This window comes from Momordica charantia (genome assembly GCF_013281855.1).
Source record: "Momordica charantia cultivar OHB3-1 chromosome 10 unlocalized genomic scaffold, Mcharantia_2.0 BLBB01000010.1, whole genome shotgun sequence".
Taxonomy (NCBI): Eukaryota; Viridiplantae; Streptophyta; class Magnoliopsida; order Cucurbitales; family Cucurbitaceae; genus Momordica; species Momordica charantia.
The window spans coordinates 8,238,991-8,266,854 of record NW_028275158.1 but is presented as its reverse complement, the minus strand read 5'-3'; the positions used below and the strand labels follow the sequence as shown (position 1 = coordinate 8,266,854).

Below are 27,864 nucleotides of genomic sequence, written 5' to 3'. Positions count from 1 at the left end.
TGGTCGGATTAAGTCGATAACCAGGGCTCGGCCTTGCCTTTCCCGAGAGGTCTGTCGCTTTATTCAGGCCCGGCACTGGTTCTCCCCCGTCAAGGGTGATCGGATTAAGTTGACGATCAAGGCTCGGTCTTGCCTCATCTAAGTGATTGGCCGCTTCTCTCAGGCTCTTCTTTTCGAAGCACTGATGGCTCTCATCAGGATTCATGTCGCTTTCGGACCAAGTCGATGATCAGAGCTCCGTCCTACCTCGCCTGAATGGTCGGCCGCTGCACTCTACACGCCTTGGATCGAAATTTCACCTCAGATCAGGATTTCGCTTCGACGAAGCTCGCTTTGCTATATCGTTCCCCACAGACGGCGCCAATTGTTGATGCATGGATTTTGATCCTCCGGTTCTCCTCCTCGCACCCACTAAACTTGTTGATTCGGGACTAGTACCTGCAAAACCAAACCGAGCTAAACCGGTGTGACTCTAGTCACACGTGCTTCGATGCTAAAGTTAGCAAGTGAATAACGTAAATGTAGTCAACTGCCCCTTTACTTCTAAGGCTGGATCGCTACTTATAGCGTGAAGTTGTTCCAGAACTTTCCGTAGCTAATCCTAATTCACCGTTGCAGGGCCTAGGCGAAATCGTAGATCGAAGAAGGGGGATCGCTGGCTGGGCCGTGGGCCGAGTACGGCTCGGGACCGAGCCCCGGGTCGGGACCGAGCCCCTCGTGGCCCAGTGGGCTTCCCTCCAGTCGTAACCTATAGCTCGACTATCGATTCCCGTTTCGGGTCGTTTTTGTTCTCCATAACAGATCTATATATTTTTGGCATTGGTTCATTTTTGACTCTGTACCTCCAAAATATTCATTTTGGTTCCTGTACTTCCAAATTTTTTAATTTTAATCTCTATATTTTAAAAACGTCCATTTTGGTACCTATACTATTAAAAGGTTACAATTTTGGTCCCTATGTGTAAAAGTTTAACACACATTTATGGGTATATTTCAATAAATTTATTAAATGAAGTTTCATACTAAAATTGTGATAAAAAGAAATGAGATGAAAATGAAAATGAACGGACCAAAATAGTCACTTTTAAAAGTACAAGGACTAAGATTGACTTCCGAATAATAATTGTGTAGTCATGCCTAATCTATGCCTAAGACACTATAATTTTGAACCATGAATCAAAAAGGACATGATAGAAAGTTTATTTAGTGTGATGCCCCAATATCTTGACAGAACAACATAAAAGGTTTTGACCTTTCCATTTCTAAGATAAGTCATGGAAATTCGGATAAAAATAGTTTTTCTTTTATGCAGTCAAAGAGTTAAATAATGAATTTTTTATTGTCAAAAAGATGAACCATGAAGGTAGATGGCGAGTTCTAACTTTGATCAGGTCATATTGGAACAAGGGGTTCAAAGTATAAGCAATCGGTTATGATGCCTTAGCCCATACAATATTATAATGATAAGAATTGTTACAATCACACCCTCGAAATTTTCAGTTGGAGTAATTATCCTCTATAAGTTTTTGTTTAAACTTTATTGTTATAATTCCATTTATTAGTAGAAAATTAAAAGAAAAAAAAGCGTAGAGAGATATTGGCATCAACAACCGTAAAACTTACTTGGCGCACTTTTCATACGAGAAAGTCACATGTTAATGAATCTGGTATTCAATTTTGCTAATCAAATATATAGAAATGGACTACCACTTTGTTAGAGAAAAAGTAGCTCTTGGATACCTCATAATCAAATAAGTTCCATTGATATTCTAATCAACCTCTCTACCCAAATTATTTTTCAAAGATCTTAAAAATGAGCTTAGCATACGTTGCTCACTTCCATCAACATAAGGAATGATATTAACGATATTATACAAATCAATAGTTTAGTAATAAGCTCATAAATCATTGACAACAATACTGGTATCAGCTTACCAATGAAAGATATATGTGTAAGATGGACAATATCATACTATAGAAATGTGGTGAAAGTCTATTGTCTCTGACAATATGATACGGATCCATATTAGAGGAAATTTTTATAAGTCATTAGAACCATTAATATATATAGTTGTTGCTTAATTTTAGGAGCGTAATTACATTACAACTTGTAATGGTTCTTTTTGTCGCGTATTTTTTTGTGTTTAAAAGAGCAATAGAGCTACAAAACAAAGCAACCAAAGTAATTACACTCAATTTTTTTTAAGTACATCACGTGGGGTAAGAATTTCAACTAATGACCTTCTGATTGGACGTAGGTACCTTAATTCGTTGAGTTACGTTCATATTGGCCACTTAATATATTAATCTCGAAAATTTTGTCATTTTTCTCTTGGTTTCAATAAGGAGAATGCTTACCTCCATGCTTGGGTTGCATGAATTTTCTTCCATGATAAAAGGCGAAAATTCACCTAAAGAACACGTCATCAATAGTTTGACTGAAAGCTATGTGTACGGCAGTAACCCAGTTCAGAAGACTCATGCGATGAAGTTGCCGAACTCATGATTGTTTACATCCGAACTCAACTCCAACGTTTGAATGGATAACCGCACAACTGTATTTTCCCATTAACACATACTCCATGCCTGAAATATCGGAGGGAACCGAGATTTTGAATTTTTACACCAACGGTTATCTACTTACTCTATAAATACTCTTAAATTGAAAGGGAAATGTACGCAAAATTTGAGATTGAAATTATCTTACATCCTGACAAAACATTCGGAATGCTTTTGCAAGGTTTTATCTTCCAATGTTCTTAGAGATCTTATTGTTTTTTATCCAACATTTTCTGTAAAAACATTGCACGACGTGGTCCACTTGAACATTGATCGATATCACCATGGGCGAGATGTATTATTTTTATACTTCAATTTACATATATATATATAGATACACACATACATATGTCAATTTGGTGTTAGAATCAAACGGGCAAGCTTTATCATTTCCCTTTTTCTACCTTTCAATTCCTTATTGTGAGTATTACTATAGCATGATTTTGATTTTTATTGAAACATATATGATGATCTAATCTAGTATCTCTTGGTGACCCCAATCCTCATCAAAGCAATATAAGCAACAAGGCGATATCCAACAAGCATCACCACCAAACCCAAAACAGTAGTGGCTTTCCCACGAAGACCCATTTGCTTAATTGCAGGAAAGTCTCCAACTTTACAAACCCCTCCAAGCCTCGAACATGGATAAGTATCATCAGCTTCGAACTGAGACAGCAGCAGCAGCTTGTACGTAAATTGGCCAATGGAGAGATACTTAATCCAAGCAATGAAGTGAGGTACATGCTGCACAAAATAGCCAGATGCTAGAAGAAAAGAGAGCATCAGGACTGAGCCAAGTGTGGTGGCTGAAGTTTGGTCCAAAACAACGGCGCCGATGGCGAAGCCGAGGCCTTGCGTCACAAAAACGCTAAGGAGGAGAGTAAAAAGAGTGGCGAAGAAGTTTGCAGCAGAGGGTTTGAGGCCTGCCATCCAGTAGACTATGAGGATGAAGATAGTGGGAAGGAAGAGCTCCATTGGGAGGTCGTTGGTTGTTCTTGAGATGAAGTAGGATGAGAGCCTGTACATTCCTGAGGATCTTTCCTTTTCAAGTATCTTTCGTTCTTTTGGGAATATGCTGATAGCTGTCAATAGAGGGTTGAAACCCCAAAAGCTTGTTAAAAAGTAGAGAAGTCCCGTCTGCATGTTTGTAAATATATTAGATATCCGATATATGAATTAAATTAATTCAATCCATCTTTTGGGTTCGGTTATGATTTATTCATCCTTAATATAGTATCAGAGCCATCAGCTTAAGCTAATGCTATTTTGATTTAGTTACTTAAAATATATTTGGTTACATTTTTTGAAAAAATGATTTGAATCATTACTGTGTTTGCTTGCACTTCCGTCCAAAGGTGAAATTATCCTAATGTGATTATCCGTAGTCCATGTCACTTTTTAAAAAATAAACTTTCAAGTATCTCTTTCTATCAACTAAATTCATTAAATAAAGTATAACTAGACTATAAAGTAAGTAATTAAATTTCCTACTTATGGCAAAATTCTATATTTTAAAACTCATTATGCTATGTGATGATAAATATGCTGAGTAGCATCACTTGTAGTTTCTCTCTTTTTGAGAGAAAAATTAAAGGATCTTGAAATCTTGAATGACTGATCTCGGATTATAAATTGGTGCAAAACTGAGAAAAATTAAAGGATAAGATGAATGGAAGAACCTGATCTTGTAAATCATCACATTGCCACCATAAAATTCCACAGAAGAATGCAATCACTAGAACCTGCCCAACCTTGAGTCCGGAGAAGGATTCGTACCTCCTTTCCTTAATTCCTCTCCTCAACAGCACGCAGAATTCTTGCCACCAAGTTGTGGACCAACGCTCGAAGTTTTTGTCTTGATCTGATTCATCTCCAAACCAATGCTCATGATCAGTTAATTCTTGTAGCTCTGACTCCAACTTGACAGCGATATTGCTCTTATAGCATGAGACAAGTTTCTGCTTAATCATGGCTGGTTCCTGATTATGTGGATCATTATTCATTGACAAACCTGCAAAAATATAGAGAAAAAATGTAAGCTGCTTAAAGATATAAGCTAAATAGTTAATTGCAAATATTTAACAACTAATTTTCTGATTCGCAAATATTGTGGAAACAAAAAATCAGTCCAAACGAAGAAAAGTGCAAAATCTGGTTGTACCCCTCACGTAAACATATCTAATATCAAGTATATCGGTATTCTATATATGAGTAATATACCTGAAATGAAGTATATCACTAATATATTTAGTCTTATCAGAAAACTTTTTCTCAAGTATATCAGTTATAGCAGTAATATATATATTCTATGTATGTTCGATATATCAGTTACGTGTTGAGACCCACAAACTACGGTGTTGGGATTGGTGGAGCCAAATCAACGTCGGAACGGGCTAGGGATGAGTCGAGTCGAAGCAAGGATGAAAATAGGTGAAGCAGAGCGCTGCAAGCCAGGGAGGCCGAGGAGGCAGTAGCACTAGGGATGGCGCCGCGACATTGTCCTGATGGTGCGTGCGGGCGTTTTATTACGTTCGTAGCGCCATGACGCTGTATCAACTTTATAAATACTGCAGTTTCCTGTTTTAGGGTTAACCAGCAGTAATTAGAGCCATTTGTAGCCGATTTCAAAGTAGTTTTGTGGCAGTTTCGAGGCAGAGGCTCGAGGTATTGGCAGAGGCGTTGGGGCTGATCGAGGTCGACATATTCAGGGTGATTAGATCTTAATTCTTATGAGTTTTTTCAGTCCTATACCTAAGTATAGTGTGTTATAATACTTAGAAAGCTATAGAGCTTTTGTTGGAACATCTAAAGGGTGAATATCGGGGTGAGATATTTTAGTGTATATATACACAAATGACAGAGGCAAAGGAGGCTAAGGGGGAATTGGAGAGTTTCTAGCCTCTCAAAGAGGCAAGGAACTTTGTTGTTTGACTGGTTTATTTTATTGAAATTTTTTAAGATAGGCCATCTGGGATGTATCAATGGTATCAGAGTAACGTTCCTTTTGAGTATGCTCAAAAGTAGAACTAGAGAATGGATAATTGATAACTCTTCAAAAGAGAGTTAGTTGTGTGTAAATTTCATATAAAATAGCTAATGATAGTCTCACTAACACCCAATCTATCCCCCTTATTTTTTATGATAATACTGAGAGTTATGAAAAATGATCTAATTTTGAATGTTTTAATGCAGCATTATTGATGCTACAACATCGAATTCAAAAGCAAACAAAGTCAGAGCTAACAGTGACAGCTTTAACCCGAGAATTTACTATAGTAAAACGCAGACTCACCTTAAATTGAGCTGGACCTCATTTTATCCATTTTGGTTGCCCTAAAATTGAGTACGGGTATAAAAGCTTGCATTCAAGGGTGTTTCCATTAATTCTTCATGAATCCCTAAAGAGAACAAGACAAGAGAAGAGGGAGGATACTTGGAGAGAAACCCGAAGAAGACAACAAAGGGAGCTAATACAGTGAAGGGCTGCTGTGTTTCTTCCTTTTCCTCTTCTTTTGTACTCTTTAGTGCACGGGTTTTGTATTTTCTCATTCTCTTTTCTTATATGACATTGCATAACTAAGTTGTTATTGTAAGGGGAAGGATGTTGTGAACTAATTTTGAGCTGTAAACCTTACTTTGGCTTTAATGATGATATATATACTGAGTTGAAGTTGTTTTTAAAGTTTGATTTTCAATGTGCTTGGCCAACATATTGGAATACCTCTTTATTAGCTTTTGGAAAATTGGAATAAGGAGTGTTTGGCTTCAACTCGTGCTAGATCTACTTGAGTTTAGAGTGTGATAAACTCTTCCCCTTACCCTTTATAAAAACCAATAGTCAATATCTTATTTGCGCATTCTCCGATAATCGATTTAGTTTTGTTTGGTTTTGTTTTTTTTTTACGCAGCAAATTAGTGGTGCACTATTTTGTTTGATGTCATTTAGTTTTTCATGTTCAAAATATTTTCGTTAATTTGTTTGTTTTCTTAAGTAAGTGTTGAAGTGTTTAGTTATCAATATCCCTATGGATACGATCTTTTTATCACTTTCTACAATGGTTGTGTACACTTGCACAAATGGTTTTAAACCGTACAACAATAATCGTGTGGAAGCCCTAGAGAATCAACTAGGATTATCAATCAGAGGAAGCTTGGAAAGGCTACAAAAAATCAAAAAAACAACGGTTGTAGTCATTAAGGGTTTTTGAGCACTAATGAAGAGATAGGAAGAAATAGATAGCACAGGCTGGCTCGTTTGGTAACGTTTTCGTTTCTTTTTTCTCTTTCTTCATTTTTAATAAACATAAATAGAATTGTATAGTCCAACACCCATGAATTCAATGATGATCAAATAATATTTATATTTATGTATCGTAACAAATTGGAAACAAAAACAAGAAACAAGAAACTTGTTTTGATTGTTTCCAAAATTTCTATACAATTTTGAGAATGTTTCCAAACAATGAGAAACAAGAAACATATTTAGTTGCAAAATGCTTTAAGTTTCTTAATAAAATTTGGAAACGAGAATAAGAAATAAGAACGTTACCAAATGGGCCTACAGTAACTAGAATTTTGAAGGGACGTGAGAGCTAACCTGAGACTTCAATGGCCCGTTGGGCTTGAAGAGATGATGGCATTGGCATAAAATGAAGTATAGTCATTAATATACTTGATATATTAATAAGATGTCTGCAATTACTTAAACTAGCATTCTTCAACTAAAAAAAGATTTATCAATAATATACCTAATATGAAGTATATCATTCACATATTTGATGTGACTAATATTGCATATTTGGTATATAAATTATATTGGTAATAAACTTTATATTTGGTATATCAATGATATATATGTTGGGTTTTATGCCCTAAACTCGTGGTTTGTAGACATAAAACAAATATTTATTCAATAAAGTTGTTATTAATGTTTCTCTTAGAATTGCATTAACCCAAATCCAATAAACTAACATCCGAGGTTATGTAATGTAACTGAAACAGTATATAACAGATATACAATATATATTTAATATACAACATATATATTTGATATACAGTATATACTCGATATACAGGTTGATAATGTTCCAGTATTAACCTAAAAGGTCTATATTACCAGGATAAGGTTGGGTACCTTATCCTGGTAACACTATGGATACGATCCATTTGTAATAGATACAAATGACTTGATCTATGTCATTCGTGTGGAGACATGTAAGTGGGGGTATCCTATACTATGAGTTTGTATAAGACCGGACCGTGAAATAATTAATCTTTAGCTGTAACATTGTTAGCTAATAGATTAATATTTCAATAGGATGACCAGGTAACTTGATCTCAATCCTAAATGAGTTACGGACTCCTGTCTGTTAAGGGTCGTCCTTTGATTTGTATGGGTGAAAGTAGCCTAAGTCGCCGACTCAATATTCCTACCATTTTTGGGACGAGATTGAGTAGGGAGCTGGGAACATAACTTTACAATATAGAATTCACTCCTCCCCGACTTTAGGGGAGTAGATGAGTCTTCCCTTTAGTGCTAACTCCGGGACTTGAACAAGGAGCCCTACCTTCTCACTGATCCGAAAGGGACTTCCGATTATTTGTCGGACCATAACCAGGTTATTCATTGGAGGAGCAGTGGTATTTAAGGAGCAAGATGTAACTCAGGGGTAAAACGGTAATTTGACCAAGCTAAAGTTACGAGCACTCGTGAAGGATTGACTTGTCATTAATGGTCGTACATTCGTGCACACGAAAATATTCTGCAGTGAGAAGAGTGCAGATGTGGGTCTTTAGTGGAGTGACCAGCAGTTAACGAATGTTGATTAACTCGATTAATGAGTTTGAATGATTAATCTCGTATTGTTCAAGCTTCTAATCTGTATGTTCATTAGGTCTCTTTGCTAGCTCACAATGGGTAAAACGATGATCAAGATTTTGAGAGAATTTGAAATGTTCAAATTATATATTAGGGAATATATATAATGTATATTATGATACATTATATATATAGTTTATTTTTAATAAAGATTCAATAATTAAACTATATATTATGATAGAAATATTTGAATAGGATTCAAGTAATTAATATGAATTGTATTCATATTAAAACTATAGATTATATAAGAGAGATGCATCTGAATGATTCAAATATATAGTTTTAATTAACTATGTGATATTTAATTAAAAGTTAAATAATTAATTGTTAATTATGTATTTAATTTATATTTAGATTTAAATTGATTAATTATTAATTAGATTAATAATTAATTATTAACTATTAATTAAATTAAATTAATTAATTGTTAATTGATTTAATTAATATGTTTATTATTAATTAAAAAGAAAATATATCATGGTCCCTAAAATGAGGGGAATATATCATATATACAAAAGGATATATACAAAAGGATTCTAATGGTCTTAGATTTTCTATCTCTATAAATATAACATTAAGCTGAACCTTGAAGGGTAGCAAAATGCTTGAAATCTCTCAACTCTCTTCCTCTCTCAATCCTTTGTAATTGGATTTCACAATCGAGAGACATCACAAACAATATTAAATGGTGTTGTCTCATTGAGATCACACGAAGGAGAGTATTCAAAGATAAAATCCAACATTCTTCCTTGTTTTATATTTTTCTATGTTTTAAATTTTAAAATAAATTCAAGAACGTGTTCTACTACTCCCACTTCGAGATTCACATCCTTTTCAATATATAGCTAAAATCAAGTATATTAATGATATTCTTAAAATTAAATATATTAGTTATATAGTAACGAGGGCAAAATAAAAATAACAAAATAAAACAAAATTTTTATTTTTAAAAATCGTGCCATTTTTACAAAACCTAAAATTGATGTTGGGTTCATTTTTGTAGTTTTGATTTAGTATTAATATACCTCATCTAATTTATTTATTCTCTTTTTCTGATTCGGATTAAAAGGAGTAATTTTAAGAAAAATATAATTTTAAAAACAAGTTACAAAAATAATGTACATTTAAAATATAAGTAGGTTAAATAAAAAATTACAAAATTAAGTTAGACATTCAAATTATTGACAAAAATAGGTTATGTATTGGTTAAAGTCAAAAATCGCGTACAATGGATACAATTTAAGTGTTAACACATCATATATGAGGTGTATATCGAGAAATGAGTCAGCAAGGGAAATATTTATGGAAGTCGCATACAATATACCTAATTTCCATTTATGGAAATATATTATTTATAGAAGCAATTACATAATTGCATACAATGTATTCGATTTTTTTAAAATATTGATATATTTATATTTTACAAATAAAATATTATTTACTAGTATTTTAGCCATTTTAATTTAAAGTATAAATTTATATGAATACATATATATATATATCTACCAACAACAAAAAATATATATTTTATAAAAAAGGCAGTCTAATTCATAGAAAAATATCACATATATGTAATACATATAATGTATGCGATTTCTTAATTTTTTTTATATATATTTATATCTATGTTGTGTTTTATTATTTTATAATTGAAATATTATTTATTTTATTAGTGTTTTGACTATTTTGAATATATATCTAAAGTTATAGATCCACGACCCTAGAAACAAAAAATGTATATATATTTTATAAAAAATAAGAAAAATTATAAATAAAAATATATTGGTCTAATTTATATAACAAAAAAATGTCAATATATATAAATAGAAACATGCCCATTGAAAAAAATAATACTTAAAATTTATAGAACAGTAAAAATAAAATAATCATAAAAAATAGAATTACACACTAACACAAATTAATTTTACCACTATTATGAACTTTTTTAATAATACACTATTAAAAAAGTATATTAAATAAAAAATAAAAAATAAGTAAATAATTTGAAAAAGGATGGGAAATCACATGTATTGCATGTGTGGCGGATCTAGGATTCTATGTTAGGAGGCACAAATGCAAATAAACATAATGGAAAAATATCAATTTTATACTAGAATTTGGTGATATGTATCAATTTGCACCTTAAAATTGGACAATGTTGTAATTTTCACCTTGAATTTTAAAATGTGTCACACAATTTACCATTAGACAGATTTTCATTTGAAAATTTGTTGAAAAAAATAATCTCATGTGTCAAATGAATTAGAAAACACATGTGTTTGGTATGAAAATAATCGATAGAATTTAGACAAAATCGACATTAGAGCTGTTCTAAATTTATAAGTTTTGGTAAAGTTATTTGATAAAAATAATTTAAAATTTATTTTTTAATTGGAAAGAATTAGACATATTTCGTCAAAAAAGACTTATTTAAAAGAACTAGACATATTTTGTCCCATAAAAACTTTTGTAAAAAAATTAGACATATTTTGGTTAAAAAAAATTAACAAGTAAAATATAAGTAGGGTAGGATTTGATCGGAGGATGTGAGAGACATAATCTTTAAATTGCGGTCATTAGATGCATTTTACTTGAAATCCCAGTCAAAGACCACGATTTCCCCACCTTAATTTTCTAAATAGTTCTGAAACTATATTATTTATGTCCTTGTTTTTTAAAAATACATTGTTTTAGAAAAAGTAATCCGTTAAAAGCATCCTCTTGCTTTTAATAAATCTTAGAAACAGGAAAAGATTGACACGTTTTTCTTTATTACTTTTTAACTTATGTCGCCTTTAAGAAATATTTTTAATGAGTTAGAAGTTAAATTCTCTTGGGCTATTATTATTATTTTTCTTTTGTTGAAAAAAAATTATCTTTAAGTTATAATGACTATCAAATATATCCCTTTGATACAAAAATTTATTTTCTTAGCTAGATTGCTTGTAAGAAATGTAATTCTAGAAAGGAAATAATTATTGAAACCATCAGAGTTGCGGGTAAGTATTGGTGTAGGGTCTAGTAATTTCTAGGTTCTTTTATTAAACTATCATTAATTGCATAACTCATCATAAGAAATTGCGATCTAAATTGTTATTAGCACAGAACAAAAAGTTCGATTCCTTTAACTTGATAAATATTTCGTTTTTTGTTATTTTCCTTTGTTTTTATATATAATTTTTATAAACATTTTTCAAAATCTATGCCAAAAGGTAGTTTTTAAAACTTTTTTTTTCTTTTATAAATTTGGTACAGAATTCAAATATATTTACAAATATGGCTAAAAAAACATAGTTTTCTAAAACAAAATGGTTATGAAATAATACCTTTTAACTATGTAGAGAATTTTGGTAACCAACTTTCTACTTTTTCAAAATAATTATTTTTTATGAGAATATACAGGAGTAATACTGTACTCAAAATATATATATTTATATATAGGAGTAATACTTTCCAACCATTACAACTATTTGTTTTCTTAGAAAAAAAATCCCTTCTTTTTCTTTTACTCCCTCTACCCTCTATAGTTGATTGTAGAACAAACAAAACAAGATTAAGTAATGGGCTAAAAAAAATCGAGTCGATCAATCAAAACTGGCCGAACTCAACGCACATATGTAGGTTTTAAGGCTAAAACAATGGTCGATAACTTATATGGCCATAATAGAAAATAAAAATAGTTGAAAACATAGTAATTCATTATATAGAATATTTTTAAAATAGAGAGGTTGAATAGAAATAGAATATAACACCCCGCTCTGATACCATGTTAAGAATGAATAAACTACCACTCAACCCAAAAATTTAAGTTAATGTATCGGATAAATTTAATTCATTTATATGGATTCAAACCGAATGGAAATTGTTATTCTATTAATACCATATTATATATCAAGGAAATGAAAAAAAAAAAACATGAGAAATGACATACCATTGGCGAGATCCAGCAGAAAATCTGAAGGGTTCATAGGCACAGATGAAGAATATCCAATACTCGAGAAATAATCCATAGCTTTCGATCCCTCTCCAAAGTAAATGCTGCTTCCTTCCGATAGCAACAAGATCTTATGGAACATATAGAACAGCCGGCTCGACGGCTGATGGATCGTCATCACCACCGTCCTCCCGCCGTTCGCCACCTCCCACAGCGTCGAGACAATCCTCTGCGCCGTGGTCGAGTCGAGGCCCGACGTGGGCTCGTCCAAGAACAGCAAACTAGGGTTTATAAGCATCTCTTGCCCAATGCTCACTCTTTTCCTCTCCCCTCCAGAAACCCCACTCAAGGTTTGGCCTCCCACGACGCCGTTTTTACACTTGCTCAGCCCCAGCTGGGAGATCACTGCCTCGGCTTGGGCCACTTTCTGTTGTTTGGTTAAGGTATTGGGCAGCCTTAGAAGCGCAGTGAAGACTAGGGTTTCGGTTACGGTCAGGTGGGGGAGGAGAATGTCGTCTTGAGTAACGAAACCGATGTTGCGCTTCATCTTATTGGAGAAGGGCTTCCCGTTGTAGGCTATGGTTCCGACGAGTCGTCCGCCGAGTCGGCCGCCCAACGCTGTGAGGAGTGTGGTTTTTCCGGACCCGGATGGACCCAACATGGCCAGCATCTCCCCTGGATGGACCACGCCGCTTATTTCTTTCAGAATCGTTTTCTCTTCCGAATTGGGCTTCTTTGGAATGAACAGCCCTGTCTTTTTCGATTTGATCTTCTTGTAGTTTACGTCATGAAACTGCATCGGATTAAAGAATGTTCAAATACCCGTCAAAAAAGGAAAGAACTTGTGTATAACAAACTTATCTCACAAAATCAATTGGCAGTTAAAAAAAATAGCCCATTATATTTATATTATAAGCTATTTAGTCTTTCGATATGGGATACTTAATATGTCCTTCAAAATTGTATCTCCATTTTTAGATGGGATGTTCGACTTTTAATTTATCCATATTAAAAAGATAAATGATCTAACAAAGATTTATAATATAAATAAGTTACTTTCTGGTTATCAATTCGTTTTGAGATGAAAATGAATCTTGATATTGGAAAATATGAATATGAATTTGGATTACCATCAACGTGACAGGGGGATTTGGCTTTGTGAAGAAGGCGGCGGCTTCTGAAGGATCAGTCTTTTTCTTCGTGTGAGCCTCGATGTCGTCTGTCATTTTTCTTACTCTGTTTTGTACTAATTTCTTTATCCTCTCTCACTTTGGAAGAGAGGGAAAACGAGGAGTGAGAGAAAGAAGAATGAGGGACGTAGCTGGTGATCTTTTGCTTTGAGTAACCAGTTTCTTTGGGAGTTAAAACAAAGGTGAGTTTTCGCATGCAAAGCAAATAAAGCCGAGTGCAAACTATATAAGAGAGAATTGGTGCATGGAAACAAGCTTTTGCGGCTCCTTAACTATTTTTGGTCAAAGTTTGGTTAAATTTTTGGAATAATACTTTCTTGGCTACTAACTCGAGCATAAAATTTCTTACCATTCATATAATGGAAGGAAATCATCCTAATATGACTAGTTTACAAAGAAATTACACATATCTTGAATATGTATCTAATAGTTTTTTTATTACAACAAGTTGGAGTAAGGGATTCAAACTCGTAACTTTTTTTATTCGATATGAGTATCGATTACTGTTGGACTAAGTTCACGTTAATAATATATATCCAATGATTATTAGGGGACCTACATAATTATGAATATTTATTAATTTAATAATTATTAAGAATAGATACACTGGAACAGTCAGCGTTCAATAATTCTTTCTGTTATCATTACTAAACTTTTTTAAGCTATTTACTTTCTCAAAGAAAAGAAAGAATCTCTTCTCTCTCGCTCCCTCCCTCCATATCTCATTCCCACGTGGCAAATATTTAATGCTTCCAAATAAAAAGGAAAGTATTTTCCCTCAGATTACGTGGATCTGTCCTTCAGAACAACTTTTCAAAGTTTGTTTGAATGCTCAATTATAAATTCAGCAATAAAACATGGAAGATTTATTTTTTTCCTAGGACACGTCAGGTGGAGATCTCTAATATTCTTTCATTGAGCTAAAATTTACAAAATAAAAAAATAAAGAGACCAAAATGAACATTTCAAAATAATAAATACCAAAATAAACCAAAATAAATAATATAGAAACCAAAATAATATTTTAACCTTAAATTTATTGACAAAACATAAAAAAGACGAAGCCGTTGAAAAAACCAATGAATTAAAAAGGGTTCGGGAAAAAAATAAGAGTACATATAAAGGAATCCATTTTTATTTTATTTTTATTTTTGAATACAACAACATGGCGTGGATTTGAACTCATTATCTTTTGGTTAGAAAGGGGTGTTTTAACGAGTCAAGCTAAGCTTATGTTTGTCAGTCCTTTTTTTTTAAGAAAAGGAAAATAATTAGACTGTTTAGGATCCATTTGACAACGATCTCTATTTTTAGTTTTCGATTTTTCTGTTTTCTGTTTTTGGATTTTCATTTTTGCTTTTTAAAAAACAAAAAAACTATATATGTCTAATAACTATTCTTTTGTATTTTGTATTTAAAAAAATAAAAAACCATACATGTTTCATAATCATTTTGATTTTCATAAATTAAAAACCATAAAGTAAAGATAACAATAGGGTAGGGTGAGAATCAAGATTCCCTCCCCATCCTCGTCTTCGTGAATTTTTTTAGTTCTTGTCTCCACCTCATTCTCCGATTTTGGAAATCGAGATTAAATTGAGGAATTCTCATTAGGGCCGAGGATTTTTTGTTTAGGAACGAGGATAATTATCGATTTCGTAATTAATCTTAGTTATTATAGAATTTTAAAAATAAAAGAGTAATAACTATATATATATTATATCTATTTTACGAAAAAATTTATTATTTGTTAGTATAAATAATTAGTTTTAAAAAATATATATTAATTATTTAAAAATAGAATTGGGGCCCGGGTCGAGATATGGAGGGAAATGCATTCCCTAGGGTGGTAACCTGAGTATGCAAAGCTTTTTATCATCCCTGACGTAGAGACCTAAAAAATAAAAGCTTAAAAAAATATCCAAAGAAAAGAAAATTTCAGTGAGAGAAGTTTGAATAAAACAACAAATTTTAGATAGATTGGTTATTGGAAAATAAAATGAGATTCTGAAAAATTAAAATATGTTTTAAAATTTATCTTTTCTTAGTTTGATAGAATTTTAAAAAGTAAAAAATATAAAATTAAATTTGATATAAAACAAATATCGTTTTAAAAAAACAAAAAACAAAAACAAAAAATTAATAATAGAAAACGAAAGGATTATCAAACTTGTCCATTAATTTAAACTTTCAAGAATGACAAGGAATGACAATAAACTGGAGTGAAAGTTGTCACGAACGTATCTCTGTTTCTAAAAACTTGGGATATATTTGGGTTTTTGGGTTGAATAGCCTTTCTCAAAGACTCATTATGAAATGTGTCACTCTAACTCATTTTTATGTTGTCTAAATATTTGCTGACATCACCATCCTACACCTCCACTTAACATACTTGAAATTTTTACTTTTTCCCCATTTTTCATTTGAATCTCATATTCTCTCCCCTTCTCCATCTTCTCATTCTTCTTCTCTCTCCCTCATCTCTATTTTTAGATTTTTACGGATTTCAACATTCTCATTTTTTTCTTCAAAATTTTTAGAATTTTATGAATTTCAAACTTTCTCTTTCTTTAAATTTTCTCAAAATTAAAATGAAAAGATTTTTTAGATTTTTCTCCACCTTTCTCATCTATTTCGTTTTTTTTTCAGTTTCACGTGAATCAATGAAAAATCATTCTCCTCTGTTTCATTTTTTTCGGAAAAACTTTTGAGTGTTCTTTGACCAATGAAATACGCTATTTGGGTTCTGTAGAAGAACTTCATTTTTTTCTAACTGGAAAATATCCCCATTATGGAGAAAATCAAAGCGAGATTGAAGAAAGAGAAGGAGAGAAAGAGGGAAAGAAAACAAGAATAGAGAGAGAAAGAAAGGGAAGAGAAAAAAAAAGAAAAGAGAGAGAGAAAGAGAGAGAGAGCCAACAAGAAAGAGAGCGAGAGATCAAACGAGAAAGAGAGCGAGAAGAGAGAGAGAAAGAATCCGGATTATTTGAATTCTGTTACTAATTTGAAGCGGAGATTAAGGAATCATATTCCAAAATTATAAAATAAACACAATTTTTAGTCGTTGTATAATTTTTTTAATTTAATTTTTAATAAATTTGAAACTTCATTAATATTTAGTTTTTAAAATCCCATTAATTGGAAAAAATTTTCATTTGAGCCTGCAATCTACTATTAAAATAAACTATGAGAGGTAGAGAATAAATTAATTGTAGAGTAAAGGATAGATGAGAGATAAAAGAAAATGTTTTGGATGAGAAATTAAACTTTAAATTTGAACCTCAATCACAACAAAAATTACGGGAGAGAATAAAATAGAGATAAGAAAACCAATTAAAAAAATACATTTGGATTAAATTTTAAATTTGAATATCATTTATGATTAAAGTTAATGAGATTTAAGGAGCGAAAAATCTTTAATCTACAGATCTTGATTATTTACTAATATTTTGAAATTAAATTTGACCAAACTATTTCAAAATTTATTTATTTAATTCAATTTGATTGAATTAATATCGTTTATGATTTCATTTAAATTAACCAAATTTATTATATTTTATTAAAAGATGTTTTATTTAAAAATTTTGAAACTATTCCCTTTATAAATTTGATATGCAAATCTTTTCAAAAAAGAAAAAAAAATTCAGGTAAATCACCTAAATACACTGATATTTAAAAAAAATGAAAAAGGAAAACTGAAACTGGGGATTCCCCACTGATATTAAAAAAAAAAAAAAAAAAACTGAAACTGCAATCCCAGACCAGGATTGCATAAGTCCGGACCAGAACATAAGCCCGGACCAGTTCGGAATTGCAGTTCTTGTCTCGGCTTATGCAATCCCGGTCCGGGATTGCAGTTTCAGAATTTTTTTTTTAATATCAATGGGGAATCCCCAATTTCAGTTTTCTTTTTTTTTTAATATCAGAGGGGATCCCAGTTTTTTTTCTTTTTTATAATATGTGGAGCATTTAAGTTGATCTACCTGAGTTTTTTTTCCTTTTTTTAAAAAGATTGGGGTGAATTCTGTTATTGGATGATTAAGCGGAGGATTTTTTGAAAACTGATTTCAAACCTTTCCAAAATTAAGCATCCAAATTTGGATTTTCTTTCTCCCTCTTTCACATTCACTTTGTCACTCTCTCTCCTCTCTCTCTTTCTCGCTCTGTCTTCTCTCTCTTTCTCGATCTCTCTCTCCTCTCTTGTTTTCATTTTCTCTCTCCTCTCCCTTCTCGTTTTCTCTCTCCTCTCTCGTTCTCTTTCTCGCTTTCTCTCTCTTCTTTTTTTTTTCTCCCTCTTTTTGTTCTCGTTTTGTTGTTCTCTCCACGAAGGTATTCTAGGCTATAAATAATTTTCTATCCTTACATCGGGAAACCACCTCCTCTTTTTTGATCCTGGATTGTGAACAAAATCTACTTTACGCTTGCGATGTTCTTCGAATGGCGGAAAAAGTGAGGCAGTTTCTTTCAATTCTTCGTTGAAGATAGAGAAAGTTTGAGGGATAAGGAAGAGAGAGAAGGAACACGAACAGAGATGAGAGAGAGAAGAAGATGAAGAACAAGAAGAAAGAGAAGGAGAGAGAAAATCAGATTCAAATCAAAAGAGGAAGGAAAAGTAAAAATTTAATAAAGGGGCATAATGGTCATTTGATTTATTAGATGATGTCAGCAAATATTTACAAAACATACAAATGAGAAGAGGAGCCACATTTCATAATAGCCTTTTGAGAAAGGCCACCCAGCCCAAAAACCCGATATATTTGGTGTCATAGTTGAGGTAAAGATACGGACTAAGGAGTGAAACGTCCCCTCCCTAAAATTTATTTAAAAAAATAATATTTACATTAACTATACCATTTCATAAAATATCTCATTTTTCAATTTTCAAAATCATTACAATATTATAAAAAACGAGCATAGTTTAGCGCATATACCTAGGTTGTGAGTTCGATCCTCACTCCCACATATTGTAATAAATAAAAAAATCATTACAATATTGTTGATTTACGTTAGAAAAATAAAGAAATAAGAGGAAAAGAACCACAGGGCCCTCGATACCCACGGTCAAAATAAAAACACAGGTGCGAATTTATTTTTTTCAATTATAGAGGATAAATCAAATTTTATTTTATTAAGATAAAATCTAAACCTCAGAGTTAACATGAGTATAGCTGAACGATAATTGACCACTACTATTTTCTCGAGGTTGGAAGTTTGATCTCCCGTATCCCTAAATTATTACACTAAAAAAAATAAAACATAACCTTAAATCTTAGCTCTAAATAAATATATTTTATTCCCAAAATCTAAACCCTAAACCAAAATATATAAATAAAAAGTATTGCATTAAAACCAAATCTAAATCCTAAATCATAAACTATAGTCATAAATTCTAAATCCAGCCTATACATTCTAAATATAAAGTTGGAACAATAAATTTAAAGTCAAAGCGTGCATAGCTCAACGGTAATTAGCATATATCTCCAATCAAGAGGTTATAAAATTTATCGATGGCTGAAATGCAAAGAAAAATATAATAGAGAATTGGAGGAATACGATAATGTAAACAATAACAAATGGAAATTTCTAAATGATATCAAATAAATAGATAAAAGAAATCTAATTTATCTTAAATACAAGCTATGATTTATTTACATACTATTTATATTAACCAACAGTATATTATTAGTTTAGAAGTTGCGATTTAGAGTTTAATTATGACACACCTCTTATATTTCAACGATTTTTTTCAAGTTATAATTGAGTAATGGGGTTTAAATTTATTGCAATGATTTCATAAATTTAAGAAAGTAGGGGGTTAAATAGAAACTTAGAGTAGGGTTGTAGCTAACTTTATAATTAGTTGGCGAGATCCAACCATTCACATTTGAGATGGTACATATTTTTGCATGTTTTTCTTAATTTTGATATTGCAAGTGTGGAGACTCTATAAAGGTTTGACATCCCTTGCCTAATTAATATCATTAAATTATGTTTTAATGTTAATTAGAAATGCATTTAGGTCCCATTTACTTACAAGAAACGCATTTACAATAATGAAATATAACTTGTTGCTAAAGAAAACTTTCGCCCATAATAGTGTTATGTTGGACTGTTAAATGATAATGCTATGCTAATATCTGGATGCTGTTTTTTGTTTTTAGATTCACTAAATACATTGAATAAATATGTGTTTTATATATATTTTTTTTATTTTTTTATTTTTCTTTTGAAAATTGTTTGATTATTTTTTTAAATTGTTTCCGAATCCAAAGAGTGGTTCTGAAAACAACATTTTATATTTTTGGTATTTTCAGATTTTGAATTTGAAATTTCAAAATGCAGAACTACATTAAAAAAAATATAAAAATTTTAATAAATATATTATTTAAGGTTACAAACTCATTTCATTTTTGTTAAAATTAAGACACATAAAATATAATATTATATATAAATTATATAATATTGTTAAAGATAAATCTACAAAATTTATAACAAAAATGTTAATTATTAATTAACTAATATGATTTTAGATTGAATTAAATATTGAGTTGGTAATCCCCTTTACAAACATATAAATACACACATTGAACCATTTTTCTAAATTGATATTCAATTTCCAAAGTAAGTCTTTGAGGTGTGATAACCCTTGATTTCATTATGTGATTTGGAGGCTTAGTTATGCCAATAGTGTCTATATTGTGCCTATATTAGTTAAAATTATGAATATTAATTTAGCACAAATTTCATTCCTGCGTAACTTTTTTTTTTATTAAAAAAAATAGTAGCTTTTGTTGCATTTTCTAAGTAAATACTCTATTTTTCAACAGAAACATGACGTTACAGTTAGAATTTCACAAGAGGAAGTTTCACATAGAAGATATGATGTTTGTATTTCACTGTATTATGATGGCACTCAAAGGCTCTATTTATACAAAAGTATATCCTAAGTTTAGAAGAAAAAGAATCTAAACTTTAACAAAAATATTGTAATAAAAATGCCCAATAATAGATATTCTTGTTTTGACTATGACGTGGTGTGTGGCTTCAACTTCCTTGCTGAAGTTACGTTAACATCCCCCCGCAAACGAGCGGGTAGGTCAAGCACTCCGAGTTTGAATCGTAGTAGGTGGAACTGAGAGTGAGTGAGTGGTTTAGTTAGGCAATCGGCTAGTTGATCAGCAGATGGTACATAACGAACTTCAAGAGCACCGCGTAACACGTGATCCCGAACAAAGTGGACATCTATTTCAATGTGCTTGGTCCGGGCGTGGAAGACTAGATTAGTTGCTAGAGCACCAGCACTGATATTATCACACCAAATAATGGGCGGAGAACTAACGTTGACACCAAGTTCACCAAGGAGTTGTTGCAGCCAAATAATTTCAGCGGAAGCATGAGCAAGAGCACGATATTCGGACTCAGGACTAGAGCGAGCAACAGCCGTTTGTTTCTTTGACGACCACGAAACAAGAGTGTTTCAAAGAAAACACAATAAGCAGCAATTGATTTGCGATCATCAATGTTTGATGCCCAGTCTGCATCAGAATAAGCTGTGAGAGAGACCGTGTCACTTGGTTGGATGTGGAGGCCCATGTGTTTTGTACCACTTAAGTAGCGTAACACCCGCTTCACAGCTTGCCAATGTATGTCGGTGGGCTGTTTGAGAAATTGACTCATGTGATGAACAATATACGCGATGTCTGGCCGAGTGTTGGTGAGATATTGAAGGGTGCCAATAGTGCTTTTGTACAGAAAGGGATCACTCATGGGCTCTCCATCAGAAATTGACAAGTGTTTGCCCAATACAATGGGGGAGGGGGCTGGCTTTAAACCCTCCATATCCAGGCTACGCAACACGTCATCTATGTATTTTGCCTGAGTTAAAAGAATTCCGGAAGGGAGATGAGTGACCTGGAGGCCAAGAAAATAACTGAGCAAGCCAAGATCTTTCAACGCAAACGTTTTATCTAGTGTGGCAACAAGACTGTCTATGAGAGCAACATTATTTCCAGTGACAATGACATCATCGACATAGACCAGAAGGAGGATGATGGATGGACCGCGGTGATATATGAACAAAGATGTGTCTGATCTACTGTTGGTGAAGCCCCAGGAAAGCAAGGCAGATTTGAGAGTGACATTCCAAGCTCGAGGAGCTTGTTTGAGGCCATAAAGTGCTTTATGTAGTTTACAGATATAATTCGGATATCTGGGATCGACATATCCTGGAGGTTGAGACATATAGACATCTTCATCTAACTTGCCATTGAGGAAGGCATTGTTGAAGTCAAGTTGTCGTAGTTTCCAGCCTCTAGATACAGCTAACAACAGAACAACTCGGATAGTGGAGGCTTTGACCACAGGACTGAAGGTTTCAAAAAAGTCAATACCGGGACTTTGATGAAAGCCTTTAGCCACCAATCGTGCCTTGTGGCATTGAATCGAGCCATCAAAATTGCGTTTGATGCGGAAAACCCATTTACACCCAACTACATTGACTGAACCAGTAGGAGGGACGAGGGGTCCAAGTCTAATTTTGCATAAGAGCATTATACTCCAAATCCATCGCTGATTTCCAGATGGGAGTAGCAAGAGCAACCTTAACATTTGTGGGTTCTGTTACCGATCAATCAGTGGGAGTGGAGGATAGGAGCACCTTGGGCTTGAATATTCCGGCTTTCCCTCTTGTAATCATAGGGTGGATAGACTGAAATGGTGGGGGAGGCTGAGGTGCGATAGAGCTTTCAACCGCTGAGGTAGTTTCCGGTGCAGGAATAGAGAGAGAAGGTAAATGGTACGAGGTTGGTATATTTAGGTCAGATGCTTCAGGTGTGGGTAGTGGAGATAGAGGGAAAGATGGTGGATTGGAGGGGGTGGAGAACGCATGTTGGTCAGCTGAAATCGTACTAGGGAGCTGGTGGGATGGGCTAGAAATAGGAGATGTGTCAATTGGTAAAGGTTCATGGCTTAGGGGACTGTTTATGGGGACTTCTAGATTATTAAGTGGTGATTGGGGAGGTTAGGTTGGAGAGGTTGTTGAGGCCTGGGACCTAGGAAGCTGTGAGTTATGGGTGATAGGCAAATTTGGTGGGCATGGGTGAGGGGTGTTGGATGGTGGGTGAGTAGCAGGTTCAAGAGTAGGCAGGCTATCGAACCACGTGTGTAGGTTTGGAGCAGCGGTGGAATGAGATAAAGAATTGTCAGACACAGTGGATTGTTGAAGGCCAAATCCAGAAGCAAATGGATAATCACCTTCATTGAATTGAACATGTCGTGAGATGAAGACTCTTCCTGATGAGCTGAGACATTTATGACCCTTATGAGCTGAACTTGGACCAAGATAAACACACTTGTTAGTTCGAAATTGAAACTTATGAGTATGGTAAGGGCGTAAAAAGGGATAGCATGCATACCCAAATATTCTCAACTCGGAGACGTTAAGACCTCGTTGTATCAATAACTCCATTGGAGACTTACCATTAAGCAGAGGGGAAGAAAGACCATTGATTAATAAGGTTGATGTCAGGAAGGTCTCCCACCAAAAACTTAGAGGCATGGAAGCTTGAGCGAGCAAAGTGAGACCGATCTCAACAATATGGCGATGTTTACGCTCAGCTCGACCATTTTGCGTATAAGTGTACGGGTACGAAAATCTGGATTGTATCCCCAACTGATGGCATAACTGATGGACTCGTTTATATTCTCCTCCATTGTCAGACTGTAACATTTTAATATGGCTGCCAAATTGAGTCTTGATCATAGTAGTAAAATGATTAAATGCTGAAAGTGTGTCACTCTTTAACTTCAAAGGATAAATCCATACAAATCGGTTATAGTCATCAAGAAAATGAACATAGTATCTATACCCATCAGATGACATAACAGGTGCAGGTCCCCATAGATCAGTATGCACTAACATGAATGGAGCAGTAGCTTGTGAACTAGATAGAGGGAAAGGCAGACCATGAGATTTACCATATTTGCATGCTTCACAAAAGTTGACATTATCATGAACTTTCAAGGGCAGATTACAACGTTTAATTAAACTTCTAAAAACTTGAGAAGACGGATGTCCAAGTCGACGATGCCAAACGTCCTTGGATACCACAACATTTATACTACTAGATGATTTGGGAAAAGACACAGAACAAATAGTTTTATTAGCAGCCAACTCCAAGCCACAGTCAACTGGAGTCGAAGTACTCCCAGTGATTACTCCAACAGTATTGAGGTGGTAAAGTCCATTCTTAAGAGCCCCTTTTAGCACCACCTTGCCCGAACGTATATCCTTTACAAGACAAGAATCAACATGAAATTCAAGGTATACGTTATTGTCTTTAGCGAGTTTAGACACGCTAACTAGATTTTTAGCTATGTTAGGTACACACAACACATTTTCAAGCATGATCAACCCACCGTCAGAAACTAAACAAGATTTGCCAACATGAGATATTTTTAATTTATCGCCATTACCTACTGTAACTCTTTCCATACCTCCATATTCAGTAGATTGAACCATACTATTGTAGTCTGCGGTGACATGATTTGAAGCACCACTATCCACATACCAATTCGAGTCTATCACTGTTTCTAGATTGGCCAAAAAAGGATTGTTATTTTGGGTTGCTGTGAAGGCATAAGATGTACCTTGTCCAGAGTTGTTGTTAACCCCCAGGTTAGAGTCGCCATTGAAGTTTTTACCCTGACTTTGTGTATTGTTCCTGTACTCCTTATCAAATCGATGGTAGCACGTTAGTGCTGAATGTCCAGGTTTACCACACACCTAACAAATTTGCCGACTATTGTTGCTGTTCCACCGTCCTCTACCTCGATTTCAACCACCCCCCTGATTGTTGTTGAATGGTGGCCGAGAGTTTTGATTTTGACGTTGGTTTCCACCACTTACATTTCTGCTACTATTAGCCATATTCACAGAAACAGAGTTGTTAAAAGATACTGTATTTTTATGAGAATTCTGAAGTTCTAACCTCTTCTCAAATACCAACAATTCGGCTTGCATTTCAGGCCACGAAATGCCTCGTTTTCCTTGGATCGTTGCTACCACAGGATTATACTCTTCATCTAATCCCAGCAGAACTTGAGAAATCAAAGATCGAGTGGATACGGGGCTTTCAGCTTGACCCAAATTGTCTGCATGAGACTTCATAACACGCAAAAAATCAGTCATTTTAAGAGAACCTTTTCGAGTTTGTTGAAATACCTGACGGAGATAATCTTCTTCCGCCTGAGACTGTACTCCAAAGAGTTCTTGTATGGCAGCCCATAAATCACAAGCATTTTCGTACCCCATCACCTGTGTTGTAACTTCTGGAGTCATAGAGTTGTACAACTAACCAAGAAGTAGCTGGTCGGTAGTTACCCATGACTCATATAGTGGATTGACGGCTGCTTCTGTTGCTATAGAGGGACTCGATGGTGTAGGTATGTTCGTTTGGCTTGTTTCCATATTACCAATCGACTGTTGCACAAACATGGGCGGGCATGGGTGCTCGCCGGAGAGGTGTCTCTCTAGTTTGTAACTTCGTAATATGGGTAAGGCTAGGTTTTTCCACAACAAGTAATTGGTTCTATCTAGCTTTATTGTGGTGATTTGGTTAAGTAATTGATTGAGTGGTGGGCTGCTAAAGGTGGGGTGGGTAGAGGTGTTGGAGGAGGCGTTGGCCATTACAGCTCTGATACCAAGTTAGAATTTCACAAGAGGAAGTTTCACACAGAAGGTATGATGTTTGTATTTCACTGTATTATGATGGCACTCAAAGGCTCTATTTATACAAAAGTATATCCTAAGTTTAGAAGAAAAAGAATCTAAACTTTAACAAAAATATTGTAACAAAAATGCACAATAATAGATATTCTTGTTTTGACTATGACGTGGTGTGTGGCTTCAACTTCCTTGCTGAAGTTACGTTAACAGTGTTGGGTTTGTAAAGAGTGCAAATAAAGTCTCACATTGGTTAGGGAAATGGGTAATCCATGGTATATGAAATGACAATTATCTCGACTGATATGAGATATGAGGTCTTTTGGGTGAAACCAATTGCAAGAAAATCATAAAATGCAAACTACGAGATTGTTTTGATTGTTTTGATGATCAAGCTAGATCCTCTTGACCAAGCCATTCAATTCATTTGAGCGATCAGTTGTTGAGTCAAGTGAAACCCGTGAAGTCTAGTTGTCAAATCCCTAAAAAATCCCAATTATTTAACCATGCATTCATGGAAGTCCTATAAATAAGCATGGTTTGGAAGCTTCCATTATTTGCTTTTACTTTAACTTTTATAGTCCATCGAGAGAATGTGAGAGTGGTTGTTGTGAACTTCTTTGAGAGATTGAGATTTGTGTGAACTTTGAACCATAGCGAGTTCTTGCTCCTCTCAACTCGAAAAAGAAATGGTTAAGCTAGATTTTGCCGAATTCTTATATTTCTCCCTTGAGATCTATAATTCAAACTTGTTATTTGAGTACTTACGTCTTGTGAAACTTTTTTCCTGCTTTTAGAATTTTGTTTCTTCTTCATCTTTTATTGGTTTATTTCTTTTAAATAGGAGTTGAATTACCATTATTAGCCTTTCTGCGAATGTCTTAACCAATTTGGAAAAACATTACATAACTATTGAGGAAGTAGAGCCTCGAGCGTTCCATTGCTTAACTTTCTTAAATTGATTCTTGGATACGACCACTTAGATAATAAAACTAGTTTTAGTCTGATACTCAAAAAGGTTAGGATAAAACGAATTTTATTTAGTTAAAATGAGAAGTAGCATTAGAAATAAAGTACTAAAACAAGACCCTAGACATAGGACCTTTCACCCATTAAATAAAGGTTGGTTGATTATTTTACTTAGGATTCCAAATTGTTCGTATGCATGGGTTAGGTTAATATTCTAAACAACTAAAAGTAGTTTGGAGGACGAGTTGATAAGAATGTTGAGCACTAGTTCTGGTCGAGTTTGAATTTTTAAAGGCTAGCTTAGCAAAAGCAAAATGGTTGATCTTTTACAAATGAGAGTTTCTCTTATATTACAAAAGCCACCAACAATATTTTTGTCACATCAAACCGATTGCTTCACTCAAATGATTCGCAAATAAATTTAAGTAAACTAGTCCCAATATGGATGAACTTAGAATCCTTTCGTGTATTACTTTGTGCATTTGCACTAGGACCACTTATGTACTTAATAGAGGCGAACAACAACGATCAAAGATGGCTAGTTCCTTACGAATAAAGGATGGCGATCATATTATATACTTGACAAGTCCTCAAAAAGCAAAGTGACGACCCCCAATAATCGGGTAGGAGAGGGAGGTTGGTGCAAGAAGACGTATGTACCTTCGCAATGTCAAGGCACCCAGACGGAACACAGTAGGAAGCTCTGAGGGCTTAATCGCTATGATATTGCCTGAGGAGTTGCGGATCAAGCAACATGGGTGGTCATGGTTCGATTCAGCTCGATTTTTGTGAGAAAAAAAAACCGAACTGCATTTTCAAAAAATTATAAAACTAAATCGAAGGACAACGGTACCTCAAGTATCCCACCTATCTCCACAATGATATGATATTATCCGCTTTGGGCTCGGCCCTCAAGGCTTTGCTTTTGATTCCACCCAAAAGGTCTCATATCAATGGAGATAATTTGTTCTATCTTATATATCCATGAACATTCCCTTCCCTAGCCAATGTGGGACTTTGTTTACAATCACTTTACAAACCCAACAATCTTCCTCTCGAACAAAGTACCACCGAGCCTCCTCTCAAGTAGTGACATACGCCTACTCTCGGAGACCAGAAACGAGAGCTTGATCTTATTCAAGGCTCCAGGCACACCTTGATAGAGCACACCCACGGATTACACCATGACCACACCTTTCGAGACTCACTCGAACAAAGTACCACCGAACCTCCCATCAAGTAGTGACATACGTCTACTCTCGAAGACCAGAAACGAGAACTTGATCTTATCCAAGTCTCCAGGCACACCTTGATAGAGGAAGACGAAACCATGAGCGCAGAAAAAATCAAACAAACAAAATGTCTAAATCAGTTCAGTTCATTGGTTGCTGAATTGTTTCAGGCTCCCTTTGCCATTTGGCCTTTTCCTTCCAACCCAACCTCACTGGCTTTTGACCTAAATGGGCCCACAATTTTATGTCCTGTCAAATCTTAGTTCCGAGTAGGAGAGTTGAATTTGGGTAGATGGTGGGAACAGCAATGGCTCGCCACTCGTTGTATTACAAAGATCTTTGTGGAGGTACTCTTAATTATAGGAGTAGCAAGTTAA

At 34.0% G+C, this 27,864-nt stretch overlaps 1 protein-coding gene across 1 annotated transcript; it reads right to left on the bottom strand.

The window, feature by feature from the left end:
• Window positions 1-2,823: 2,823 nt before the first annotated feature.
• LOC111012811 (ABC transporter G family member 9-like) lies at window positions 2,824-13,798 on the bottom strand. Its single transcript, XM_022287081.2, has 4 exons — window positions 13,505-13,798; window positions 12,372-13,167; window positions 4,242-4,573; window positions 2,824-3,699 (listed from the first exon to the last, which is right to left on the bottom strand). The coding sequence occupies exons 1-4, from the start codon at window positions 13,598-13,600 to the stop codon at window positions 3,037-3,039; spliced, it is 1,887 nt and encodes a 628-aa protein (XP_022142773.2). The 5' UTR covers window positions 13,601-13,798; the 3' UTR covers window positions 2,824-3,036.
• Between the last annotated feature and the right edge of the window lie 14,066 nt (window positions 13,799-27,864).

Bases quoted from the DNA above. Each gene is read 5' to 3' on its own strand.
- LOC111012811 (XM_022287081.2), bottom strand. From the start codon at position 13,600: ATGACAGACGACATCGAGGCTCACACGAAGAAAAAGACTGATCCTTCA. The intron at 13,168-13,504 runs GTAATCCAAATT...AATCCGATGCAG, and splicing joins ATCCCCCTGTCACGTTGATG to TTTCATGACGTAAACTACAA. The intron at 3,700-4,241 runs GTTCTTCCATTC...ACAAACATGCAG, and splicing joins GTGATGATTTACAAGATCAG to ACGGGACTTCTCTACTTTTT.